The sequence below is a fragment of the Phyllostomus hastatus genome, unplaced genomic scaffold (genome assembly GCF_019186645.2).
Source record: "Phyllostomus hastatus isolate PE091 unplaced genomic scaffold, TTU_PhHast_1.1 phas_contig_1, whole genome shotgun sequence".
NCBI lineage: Eukaryota > Metazoa > Chordata > Mammalia > Chiroptera > Phyllostomidae > Phyllostomus > Phyllostomus hastatus.
Window position 1 is genome coordinate 556030 of NW_025333498.1, and position 13794 is coordinate 569823.

General features: G+C 39.0%; 1 protein-coding gene across 1 annotated transcript in view; it reads left to right on the forward strand.

Moving 5' to 3' along the window:
* The window catches only part of DNAH7 (dynein axonemal heavy chain 7), a 228158-nt gene that overhangs the window by 106773 nt on the left and 107591 nt on the right, over window positions 1-13794 (forward strand). The window contains exons 32-36 of the mRNA XM_045850123.1: window positions 1978-2127; window positions 4771-4953; window positions 5308-5484; window positions 7953-8084; window positions 9402-9626. Coding sequence (XP_045706079.1) covers window positions 1978-2127; window positions 4771-4953; window positions 5308-5484; window positions 7953-8084; window positions 9402-9626 — 867 coding nt within the window. The remainder of the gene's footprint in view (window positions 1-1977; window positions 2128-4770; window positions 4954-5307; window positions 5485-7952; window positions 8085-9401; window positions 9627-13794) is intronic.

Consider the following 13794-nt stretch of genomic DNA (forward strand, 5'->3'; position numbering starts at 1 on the left):
TCTTAAGATTTTCTCTTTGTCTTTAACTGTCGGCATTTTAATTATGATGTGTCTTGGTGTGGGCCTCTTTGGGTTCATCTTGTTTGAGACTCTCTGTGGTTCCTTGACTTGTATGTCTATTTCCTTTTTAAGTTAGGGAAGTTTTCTTTCATTATTTTTCAAATAGGTTTCCAAGTTCTTGCTTGCTGTCTTCTCCTTTGAGCACCTCCATGATGCGAATGTTGGTACACTTCAAGTTGTCCCAGAGGCTTGTTTTACTATCTTGTTTTTGGGGTTCTTTTTTCTTTTTGCTGTTCTGATTGGTTGTTTTTTGCTTCCTTATATTTCAAATTGCTGATTTGATTATAGCTTTTATCCACTCTACTGTTGATTCCCTGTAAATTGTTCTTCATTTTAATTAGTGTATCCTTCATTTCTGGATCTTTTTTGTGAGGTCCTCACTAAGTTCCTTGAGCATCTTTATAACCAGTGTTTTGAAATCTGCATCTGATAGATTTCTATTCTCCATTTTGTTTAGTTCTTTCTCTGGAGTTTTGATCTGTTCTTTCATCTGGGCCATGTTTCTTTGTTTCATTTGGGCATCCTCCCTGTGTTTGTTTCTAGTATTAGGTAGACCTGCTACATCTCCCAGGCTTCATAGAGTGCCTTAATACAGTAGGTGTTCTGTAGGATCCAGTGGCATAACCTCCCCTATTACCCAACCTGGGTGCCTGAGATATACCCACTGTGTGGGCTGTGTATACCCTTTTATTGTAGTTGAGCCTTCATTACTGTTGGCACATCTGAGGTCAGCCACCTCCTGTATTCTGTCTGGGGTCACACAGCATAAGCTACACAATGATCTGCAGATGACTGCTACTTGTGCTGGGCTTGGAGGTGCTCTGGGGAGGCCAAGTTGTGAACCATGGCTGGATGCTGCTAGTGCTGGGTTTGGGCAACTTAGTGAGAAGTACGGGGCTCGCTGAAGCCAGATGCCACTTGTTTGAGAGAATTTGGGAAAATCTGAAGCATGGGCTAAGACAAGCCATTTGTATGGAAAAGCTATTGGAAACAGCTTGGGTGGGCCTGAAAGTTGGGTGGGGCAGGATCTCAGGGAATCACCAGTGTGGAGAAAACAGTGTGAGCCAAGTTGATGTAGCCTCAGATATGGTTCTTACCTGCCACTCTCAGACTCTCTGGGAGGAGGGCTCAGAAAAGGAAGAGTGGCCTCTGCCAACACTATGGCTGGGAGAAAACTCTTGCCCTCATGCCAGACAATTCAGTTCCTCTCCATGTGTCTTTGATGCCTTTTAATATGCTGCCCCAGTGCTAGAACTCAGAGGTGGTGTGTTTGAGTAAGTCTGTGTGTCGGCCCTTGAAGAAGAACTGTCAGGGAACTCAACAGTTTCTGTCTTCCCCAGCTTCAATCCCTGATGGTTTTTATAGCCATAAGTTATGGGGACTTATCTTCCTGGCACTGGAACCCTGGGCTAGGGTCCTGGTGTACGGCTGGGAGCCTTCGCTCCTGACATATCTCTCCCAATTTTTATCCACCACATATGGGTATGAGTCCAGCCCATTCTGTGTTTCTGCCCCTCCTACCAATCTTGATGTAGTTTCTTTTTTAATTTCATACTTGTAGGACTTTCATTCAGCTTGATTTCCGACCATTCTGAATGATGGTTGGTCTATAGTCTAGTTGTAAATTTGATATGGTTGTGTGAGGAGGTAAACTGTGTTTACCTATGCTGCCATTTACAAATACTATTGTAAATGTTATCTTAAAATTTTTATTTTTCAATTGTTTATTGGCCTAGAAAATACAATTGGTTTTTACATGTTGAGCCTGTATACTAGAGTCTTTGGTAAATGCACTCCTTACTTCTGATAGTAGTTTCTTTGTAGAATCTTTAAGATTTTCTATATATGCAGTCATGTTTTCTTTACATAAAGACACTATTCTTTAAAATATAAATAAATTGATTTTTTCCCACTAAGGGGTTGATGGAAGAAAACAGAGTTCAGATTACTGTTTTAAATCCCAAGTCTGTCACCATGGGCCAGCTGTACGGACAGTTTGACCTGGTGTCCCATGAGTGGTCTGACGGGGTCCTCGCCGTCAGTTTCAGAGTATTTGCTTCTTCTGTGGTAAGTACTGACACGTTTGCATGCATGTTTAGAAATCTATGATATTTCCTTGTCACCAATTTTTGATTTTTTCATGTGTTTCAAACAAACGTATTTATAGCTCAAGATATTTATTCAAAACACATTACTGGGTAGCCTGGCAGTGTTTGTGTGAAGAACCTCATTAACACCTAGAAAGATGCAGAGACCTTGCGGGCAAGCAGCTTTGCCCTGGTGAAGGACAGGGGGAAAAAGGACAGGGAGAAGTGTTTCTGTTTTCTTTGTTCAGGCCAAATGGTCCAGGAAGGAGAGCCTCTGAAAAACTTGATCCTTTTGCTCTGTCAGTGATGTTCTTCCTTTGCCTTGCTGGCACACCCACTAACGGTTAGATGTAGTCCAGCATTTAGAGGAGAAACTGCAGACCATCACAAAAAATGTTTCAAAGTTCCAGCACTGTCCCTCTACTGTGTTAAGAAGACGATGGGCTTTCTGTGGAAAGCGGAAGGCATACAGGATATGCCAGCTGCTAAATGCTGTGAATGGGAGTGGGTACTTACCTACTCCTGGCTTATTCTGCCTATTCCGATGAGTGGCTGTTGCCCACTCTTACAAAAAGAGTTCACAGACCAATAAATGGTTATTTCGTTGCCATATGCTTTCAGGCTCTCCATAGAGCAGGGGCGTCAAATTCATTTTCACCGGGGGCCACATCAGCCTCATGGTTGCCTTCAAAAGGCTGAATATAATTTTAGGACTGTATAAATGTAACTACTCCTTAACTAGGGGCAAGGAGCTCAGCACTGCCTCTGGGTAGAAACAAGGTGCTGGGCTGCATAAAACAAGGTGAAGGGATGGATTTGGCCCGTGGGCCTTGTGTTTGCCACCTGTGCATAGAGTGCGATCATATGGGAGAGAGCTTGCCGAGGCTAATCTTAAAGGAAAGAGGGCCAAAGCTAGAGACATTTATTTTTAAAAATTAATAAATAAAATGAATGATTCCATTGTTCTGATTACATGCATACTAAATTTGGTGTTCTTTTTGCATAAGAAGACCCACCCGATCCTGACTCGTGAGTCAGTGTAATAATAGAAAAACATCAAATCTCAGCTCTGCTCCGATTGGCTGCAGGACCAAGGGCAATGAGTAACACAAGGACAGACTCTAATGGAGCAGAGATCTTGTCCAGTATCAGGGTTCGCTAGTCATTCAAGGGTAAAAGTAATCCTGAGGCACAGGCAGGGCAGGCAGAGATCTGGGACTATTGATGTAATGTCTCAGGTCCTCTCACTGCAGCAGATGAACACTGGCCCAGATTAACATGTAAAGTCTCTAAATAATGTATGCAGTTGCATTATTTATACAAAAATAATGGTGAGATCTCTTCCACTTTATACTCATTTACATAGCTGACATTACATTTTCCAGGAAGCTATGTTGCATGACTACTGAGTCCCAGGGAGTAGGTAGCTGACCCAAAGTCAGGAAGCTGATAATCAGTAGAGCCAAATTAAAGCAAGGCCTTTCAGACTACAAAGCCCAATATCTCGCCACTACAAGGGAGCTTTTTCCCGACAGTGTATATTAGCAGTTATGGGAAGCCACTGGTACGAGGGAGTTAATCTCTGAGGTATGGGCCCTGCCTTGCTCCCTGAGCTCGGTCAGAGCTGACCTTCGAGTGTGACTGTGTGTGGTGGCCAGAGGCCATGGCAGGCCCACTGTATCAAGATTAATGCAGGCAGCCACAGGGTCAGAGAATGTGTTAAGATGGATTCAAATTGTTCAACACTTCAGCTCAAATTTACATTTGCTAAAGTTGAACCAAGGCATCATTTCCATACACAAAAAGCCCGATTCATGAGAATCTGGAAAGGAGAACCTGTTTTTGTACTTGCCAGCTAGTACCTGGCCACTCCTTAATGCTTATTGGGCATTTACTATATTCCAGACTGTGCAAATATTTTGATATTTATTGATGTGGGACTGTGAATGTTACATTGATATTAATGTCCTATTCCTCCATGAAGTAGTCCAGCCCAAGGGGTGTGTGTATATGTATGTGTGTGGAGGGAACAAAAAATTTGGCTTAGCACACAATAATTAATCTGTATGAACACAATACTATATAGAGTCAGGCAATCCAAATGAAAATCCTGTTTTCCCTGGAAAATACGTTTTTAATTTATAATACATTCTGAAACATGTTATGTATGAATTCAGAAATAGTGGAAAAGATAGAATCTTAAGAAAAGTGCTATATTGTGTTTTGTCCACGGCATGTACAGTGTGAGGCAAAAGCAGGTTTATGGTTGTGAGTACACAAAACCCAGTTTATCCTTCTATTGTTATTTATTAATTGTAACATTTTCCATACAAACAAATGAAATCCTACTTTTCCCCATGCTGTATAGGCTTACTCAGTTAATCTATCATTCTCTCTCTCTCTCTCTCTATATATATATATTTTATTCTACATATATTCTATATGTTCCTGTTACATATATATCTTATTCACATATATACTTTATTCAAAAGGTGCCTTTACATTTTCACAGTCAAATTAATTTTAAGAGAGTTACATTTTAAATTTTGAAATATTATTGAACTGTTTCCTTATGTTATCATTATTCCATTTTTGCCCTGTACTTACCATATGCATAAACCAGACACCAGATAGGAAATGGCTAATTTTTGATGGACCAGTGGATGCAGTATGGATCGAGAATATGAACACTGTACTGGATGACAACAAAAAGCTGTGTCTCATGAGCGGGGAGATTATTCAAATGTCACCACAAATGAATCTCATTTTCGAACCAATGGATTTGGAAGTTGCTTCTCCTGCCACTGTAAGTTCTCAGTTTTGACACCTGCTTATAAATCTGGAATGTTATGATTGCTTTTATTACCAAGTAAATTTAACTTGGTAATAAAATGAAAAGTGTGAGTAGAATCCACTTTGACAGCGACCTCTGATTCTCCAGGAGCAGACACATCCGTTGACATACCTTGACAAATTTGAGTCAGGTTTTCTTTCCTCTTTGTCTGCGACTGTTTGGTAAAGTCAGACATAAGAAAATTAGATCATGAAATTATATAAGTTTAAGCATTTTTTTTTCTAAGAGCTTGTAAGAAAGAGATGTGCCCAGTGGTATTTCTTTCACAGGCAGTGCCTTGGCGGTAAACAGCTGTTGTCATTCCAGGTGTCCAGGTGTGGCATGATTTACATGGAGCCACACATGTTGGGTTGGAGACCGCTGATGATGTCCTGGTTAAATCTCCTGCCTGCTGCCTTAGGCACCACCCAGAAAGAATTTATAATAAACTTATTTGAAAGAATGGTTCCTGTTTCTGTCGAATTCATTAGAAAGCACACAAAGGTAAGAGGGATGGGGATTTAAAGATTTAAAAAAATAAATGGAAAATCCAAATTAGCTAAATGTATCAATGTTAATGTCTGCTTTTATTGTTAATTACTAGATATTAAGGTGATTTCTTAACTGATTTGACTAAAACTTTTTTCTAGTTAAAAAATTCTTATTTATATACTTATTCCATAAAAAATATTTTAAGTGAAGCACCTTAGGTTTGAGAAAATGTATGGTGCTAATCTTTTTTCTCTTAAAAAAGTCTCAAAAGCCCACCTAACCACATCTGGGTGAAAATACTCTAAAATGTCTCTCATGTCTAATGGACTATTTACATTTTAAGTAGTTTCTATTTATATAATTTTCTTCATTTTCCAAAGTTCCTAGAATGAGTATATATTATTTTGTAACCAGGAAAAAGGGCCACCTAAAAGACTGGCTAGTGGGTAATAAGAGAGGAGCACATATTGCTGTCTGGACATACTCGGTGAGGGCCCCACTGCGCGCAGCGTGAGTGCATCTGACGGTTTAGGGAGCACTGTCAACAGCCAGAAACACGGATTATGGGAGAGAAGTAGTCCCTGGCAGAAGGATTGAAAGAGGTCCTAAAGTGGCAAATCCATTTTCCTTCCTTTGAATACATCCTAGGGGCTTGGGGTAGGGGGCGAGAGAAAAGGTAGAGAAGTGCCTGCATGAATGGGAGTCTTCCTCACAGAGTTGATGGAATTCCAGGGAGTTTCTTAAAGCCTCTCCAGTTGGAAAGTGTATGGAACATGTACTTAATCTCTTTTTTGGGAGATGTAGACCAAAGGTCTTTTAGGAAGACTTTGGGTCTGGAACAAATATAGGAACACAGGGCTGGTATTTGTCCTGCTGTTTGAAATATAACAGAAAATCTTGAAGTAGAAGTTTAACTCCAGGTACAGATCTGGAGTTTAAACCCACATTACTGGTTAATTACCTAAAAGGAAAATCCAGAAGAAAAAGGAGAAGAGAGCGAAGGACAGAATCCTAAGTGCACCAGCAAAGTCAGGAGGACAGAGGGAGGAGATGGTAGCATTGTAAGAAGCAAGCAGTCCGTGCAATGAGAAACTCCTAAAAGGTCAAGGCAGCCAGAGACTGGCACAGGTCCCTCGGACTTGGCCACTGAGAAGGCGGAGGCAGAATGCTGGCCCGTGCACTGTTGGGGAGAGGCGGGGTGCTTCAGGGCTGTGGGCTGAGCAGTGAGGGACACGCTGGCACCACAGCGACTATAGGCTGCTCTTTCTAGAAGCTTGGCTGTAAAAAGTAAACCAAAACATGTTGTAAATTTGAAGTAATCACACTTCAAAACAATCAAACATTTATTTACTGAGGTCATAATAAAATAAGCTACAGGATTTATTTTTCTTCTGACATTTCCAGAGGATGTAGATATTCCAACTAAATGAATTTCCATATAATTGAAATTTATCCTTTTAATAGCAAAACAGAGAAAGACCCACTTTTGATGCAAGCTTTCTAAAATGCACTTTGCATTTTTGTCCTCTCTTTAAGAAATTAGGAATGTCTGTTATTAACTATTGAGTTATAAGTATCTGTCTTTTAGTAACACATAACTATTTGTATTTTTAGTTAAGTTTATCAGGGTGACATCAGTTAATTGGCTCATATAGGTTTCAAGTGTACGTTTCTACTATATGTGATCTGTGTATTGCACACTGGTGTCAGTCATACTTAGTCCCACCCTAGTCTGCAGCTCAGTTGTCATTTCTGCCTCCTTCTACTGAGCCTGTGGCTGAATATGAAGTCCACTTCAGAGAGTTAGTTCCTGCCTGTGACCATGAAGCAATGTGACTCCAGAGGCTGGAGGAGCATGGAGGGCAGAAGACAGAGGTTAGTTTAGAACTTCCTGTACACTGCATGGTTCTAAGAGCTGGCCACATTATTTCATTTATTTTATAAGTTCTCATGGTGAGGCCTAAGGAAGTGAAGTGGCAACACTTACGGCACCCCAGCGACATTTTGTTCCCTTAAAGACTTGAAAATATATTCCATAGGGATGAATTTACTGTGAGTACTGCTGTAGACATCTTTATAACCCAAGATGTTTTAAAATGGGTTTTATTTATGAAGCATTTTAGACATGCAAATTAATTGCTTTCTTTAAAAGAACTTTTAGTGTTTTGTGTTTAAAATTGGACTCTCTCTCTTTACCTAAATTAACTGAGCATGTAAAAGTCAGTTTTTAAATTGCAGAGTCAGTGCAAGAGTAAAGGACAGCACCTGATGCGACATCCACAGCTGCCACACCTTGGACGAGGGCACAAATGTGTGCTTCAGTTTCCCCTCCTATAAATTAGAATTGTAATGATGGTACCTCTTCATAGATACCGTGGCTGTCAGAACAAAATGAGTCCAATAAATATTAGTTGAGGCTATTTTAATTAGTGCCCAGTTTAAATTAATTTGTTTTATAGACTTTTCCACTGATTTTTTAGGAATTATCTCCTACTTCAGATACAAGTTTAGTCCGATCCTTAATGAATCTAATAGACTGTTTTATGGATGACTTTGCTGATGAAGTCAAAGCAAAAGAGAGAAATGATCGAGATACGTATTCTTTGCTTGAGGTAAGGTTCATTGTCTGTGAATTATGCAATGGAAAGACATTTGTTACTTTCCCCAATGCTTTCTAATTAATGAAACTCAATTTCCCCCTGGAATCGGGGCTGGGCAATGGGTGGTAGCTGAACAGTGAGGAAAAAATCAGGCCCCAAACACCAGGCGCTGACAGGGAAAAGCCTGGGTTGGCAGTCCTGTCGTGTCCTGAGGTTTGGGTGAAGCCCAGTGATCTCAGATCTGCTGCTGGAATCTTGGGTCATTTGCTCAGCCTCAGACATGATCAGTTTTCAACATGTCAATCACCATTTGACAGTGAGGTTGACCTTTCTGTCAACTGCAAAATCATAACAATACATTGTTTTTTTTTCCTTGATTTTCTTCTCTTTTTCATGTGATATGATACAAATATTTAAAATATGTGTATGTTCATATGTGTGTGTACATACATATTTGGATTGAGGAAACCAAGAAAATATATAATCTATAAACATATTTGTAAAACAGAAATAAGATTATTTAATAAAATTACATATTGCTATTAGAAACACTTCTAATGTAGTCGGTGTGTTACTCCTATTGCTTATATTTTATGTAATGAGTTAATTTTGATTTAGTTTCATGTAGTTTCCAGAGCGAAACAGTCTGGGAGTAACCTAGAGGAGGAGAACAGTGTTGGAGTCCACAGCTTGTGTGAGTGCAGTTAAGACTGTGTCAGCATTGGCATTAAAGAGGGGATTTGGTTTTTAAAACAAGCAAACAGGCTTTCTCCTCTGGCGGGTGGTCTTGTCACCCATCCCGCTGCCTCCGCCTGAGCTGGGTAAGGGGAAAGTTTGCGGGGTGGCAGTTCTAGTTTCGCAGCCCATGCTCTGATCGTTATGGCCCCCGGCAAACGAAAGACACAAGTTCGTTCTACTTTTAAAGAACACTATATCAAAATGTACATTTAAAAAACATGTATGTTGTGGGTGGATTATTCTTATTAAAACAGTCTATTATACTTATAAAACATTATCTCAATGTTCTTTTTAATATCAAGGGACTGCCATGTGCTTAAAATATGTGATTTTCCAGACTAATCATTCTCTTTCACTCTGGCTTGAAATTATATTTTGCATTGTATTTATCTCCTCTGATAGTAAGATTTTTACAAAACATGCAATTTGATTTAAAAACTAATTATTACAAAATCTTGAGATAACCTACTATTACCTATCAGTTTATTAATTTCCTTTCACAAATATTAATCTAGCTAATCTGATGTAAGCTTCAAGAAGAGATTAAAGTTATTCTTTAATGGACTCTATCTTTTCATTTCTCCATTACAGGGCATTTTTCTCTTTTCATTGATATGGTCTGTTGGTGCTACTTGTAAAGATGATGATCGGTTGAAATTTAATAATATTCTTCGAGAACTAATGGAAGGTTCAATTTCAGAAGCAACTCAAAATAAGTTTAAATTACTGAGTAATACTGAACAGATATCTTCAAAAGCACTAACTGTCCCATTTCCTGAAAAAGGAACAATTTATGATTATCAATTTGTCACTGAGGTAAGAGTTCTGAAACAAGATTTGCAACTACTGACCTGGCAGAGTGCCCCTCCAAGACACACGGCACATAGTGGCTCGGTGGCCACTTTGCCTCCCCTGTTCACCTTAAGAGACAGCATGGATTAAGGAAGGTGTCCTGGCTTTTGAAGTCAGACCTACCTGGGTTTGAGTCTTAGTAAAAACACTTTCTCTCTGTATAGCCTTGGACTAGTTGTTTAATCTCCCTGTACCTTGTTTTTCTCATTGATAAAATGAAATAAATAATGATACCTCATAGGCTGATTATACTCCTCAAAGAAAACTACGTATTATGACATCTGCTCCAGCACGAAATGCATATCGGTCAAGGACACCTCTCAGCAGTTCTTGGTGCATGTTAGCGTATCACAGGTGCTAAGAAGTCCTGCAGGAACAAACACAGCTGGCTTGGTAGTGCCCATTCAGCACTTCCTGAACAGATGGGACAGTAAATCCTGGGAGGTGTTTGTTTACTTGTTTTTGTGTAACAGCTCCCATAAATACTGTACTGCAGACAAAGTTTAGGAATATGTATTATTTAAGTATATACAGATCCAAGTGAAATTGGTAACATGCCATATCCCCAATGGATAGTTTTATATCCTTCTTTTTCTCTTAATAAAGAGAACACCTTTTTCTCTCACTAATGTTTCTTAAATTTATTTCTCTAAAGCCTCCCTCTTTCTATCACTTGGATGGACCATGATCTATTCAAATAGTTTCATACCCTTGGACGTCGAACTGTTTTTATTGATTTTTAGTTTTTGTGCTTTGGTGAATATTCTTATACATATCATAGTATTCATATCTGATTATTTCTTTAAGCTAAGTTCCTAGGGAAAGAAATACTGTATTAATTTGTAAATCTTTGTAACTCAGGATATATTGCCAAGTTCACCTCAGAAGAGAGTCTTCATCTTGCCAACCAGAAGATATTATTTCTTTATCTTTATTTCAAATTACTAATAATATCCTGCATTTCAAAATATGGAAAAGAAATTATTTATTCATCAGCTCTAGAAAGTTCTAGAAATTTCTTTGCAATACAGTTTTCAGACTGATGTGAATTCAGTCTCCTCAAACAAATCTCTACTATGTGCAGAGCCCTAGGCCAGAGGATACACAAATGAATAAAGCACCACAGCACTGCCCTCAGTGAGTTCCCAACCTCTACAAAAAAGTGTCATGTAATACTCTAAGCCCAAAGAATGCTGTGTGTCGAGGCCCAGGGACCTGGGGCCTCTTCAAAACCAGTAGATCCATCACTGAAGCTGGGTCATGGGACACATGAAGATGTGGAGGATGGATGGACCTGAATGCTGATGTGTTTTGATTGACAAGATGCTTGAATTTGATTCTGTGAGACTAGAGAGGGGTGTGCTGTTTTTCAAAGGAGAGAATTTACATACTTTTGAAACTTTTTGTTATAAACACTGTCGTAGCAAATTAAAATTTAGTTCACAACATGGATGGAGCGGGGGGGTGGGATTGAGGGTGTGAGGTGGGTGTGGGTAGGGTGGGAGAAAGTGGTGGTGGGAAAATGGAGACAATTGTATTTGAACAACAATAAAAAAAGTTAAAAGAAAAAAGCTTTAGTTCACAAGCTAATTGGATGCAAAGATATAATGTTAATTCATAATAATAATATCAAAAAATGTTATGTGTTCTAGATATCTGTCACACAACAATGTGAATATAATTAACACTACTGCAGTATACATTTAAAAATGGTTGAAAGTTAATTTTAGTTGTTATTTAACCATGATTTAAAAAAATCTCATTGTCCACTTGAAATCCATATAATTTTGTTAACTAGTGTCACCTCATTTTTTAAAAAATATGTTTTATTGATTGTGCTATTACAGTTGTCCCAATTTTCCCCCTTTTCCCCCATCCACCTGGTACCCCCTTTCCCTCCAGCAATCCCCCCACCTTAGTTCATGTCCCTGGGTTGTGCATTTAAGTTCTTTGACTTTTCCATTTCCTATACATTCTTGATACCCCCTGTCTACTTTGTACCTACTAATTGTGCTTCTTAATCCCTGCACCTTTTCCCCAATTCTCCTCCTTCCCCCTCCCAGATCATAACCCTCCAAGTGATCTCCATACTTTTCATTTTGATCCTGTGTTCGTTGTTTGCTTAGTTTGTTTTTTAGGTCAGTTGTTGGTAGTTGTGAATTTTTTGCCCTTTTAATGTTCATAGTTTTGATATTCTTCCTTTTAAATAAGTTCCTTTAACATTTCATGTAATAATGGCTTGATGATGATGAACTCCTTTCATTTTACCTTGTCAGGGAAGTACTTTGCCCTTCTGTTCTAAATGATAGCTTTGATGGATAGAGCAATGTAGGTTGTAGTTCCTTGCTTTTCATCTCTTTGAATACTTCTTGCCAGCCCCTTCTTGCCTGCAAAGTTTCTTTTGAGAAATCAGCTGACAGTCTTAATGGGCATTCCTTTGTAGGTAACTCTCTGCTTTTCTTTTGCTGCTTTTAAGATTCTCTCTTTATTTTTAACCTTTGGTAATTTAATTATGATGTGTCTCGGTGTGGAACTCTTTGGGTCCAACTTGTGTACTCTCTGTGCTTCCTGCACTTGTATGTCTATTTCCTCCAACAAATTAGGGAAGTTCTCTTTCATTAGTTTTTCAAATAAGTTTTCAATTTCTTGCTCCTCCTCTTCTCCTTCTGGCACCACTATCATTCAGATGTTGGTACTTTTAAAGTTGTCCCAGAGGTTCCTAAGCCTATCCTTGTTTTTGTTAATTCTTTTTTCTTCCTGCCATTTTGACTGAATGCTTTTTCCTTCCTTGTGTTCCAGATTGTTGATTTGATTCTTGGCTTCATCCTCTCCACTGTTGGTTCCCTATAGATTTTTTATTTCACTTAGTATTACCTTCATTTCTTTCCTTATGTTTTTGCCATACTCAATGACTTCTTTGAGCATCCTGATTACCATTGTTTTGAACTCTGCATCTGATAGGTTGGTTATCTTCATCTTGTTCATTTTTCTGGGATTTTGTTCTTTTCTTTCATTTGGGTCATATTTCTTTGTTTTCTCAATTTAGCAGCCTCCCTGTGTTTGTTTCTGTGTGTTAGATAGAGCTGTTTTGACTCCCTGTCTTAGAACCTTTTCTAACCATTTGTAAATTGGGTGGATGGAGCTTTAAGTAATCCCCAGGGCAGTGTAACCTGCTTCACTGCTTTGTGGCTCTGTTTTGGGGGAGGAATCAGAGAGGGTAAAGTACCACTGCCTGACTTCTGGAGGTTTGCCCGGCACTTGGTCTGTTTCCAGTCACTTCACCCACTTCCTGTATGGGACTGGTGCCCTTCCAGCTATTGCCCTGGTGGTGAATCCCAGAGTGGGTGGACTTACATACAATCTAAGTCCATGTGGGACCTTTAAGCAGAGTCTTCTGAAATCCAGCAGTTTTTTCTACTGCCCCAACCCCCACTGATTTGTACAGTAAGAAGTTATGGGGATCTATCTTCCTAGGGCTAGAAACCTGGGCTGTGCAGTATGACCTGTGGCTGGGACCACTTGCTCCCAAAGGATCCCTCCTGATTTTTATTCACTACACATGAGTGTGGGACCACCCATTCCATTGCCACCACCAATGCCACTTCTCCATGCCACACTATGTCTCTGTGTCTCTCTTCCCATCTCCATGATTCCACCCTTCCTACCCATCTGGATGAATGTGGCTTCTTTAAATCCTTGGTTGTTGGACTTCCATACAGCTCTATTTTCTGACAGTTGTGGTTATTATTTATTTTGAAGTATAGTTGTAATTCTCTCTGTGGTTACGTGAGGAGGCAAAGTATATCTACTTATGACTCCATCTTGACTGGAAGTCTCAATGTTTTAAAAAAAACTATCTCATCTGAAATGATAAGCTGATGTTATAAATACTATTATAAAAGTCAGGCAATATAAAACTGATGTTGTAGGTAGAAACATTTTTTATATTGGTTAATATTTATTGAATAAATTTATTTGCTTTTAAATACATTGATTAGTCCATTAAAGAGTTTAACATTTCACCAAAATAATTGATTTTTGGGTTGCCATAATCAGTGGTTTCAGGGCATCATAAATATCACAGTATTGCAATTTTATTTTTATTCATGTAAAAGCCTAGTTTTTTCTTATT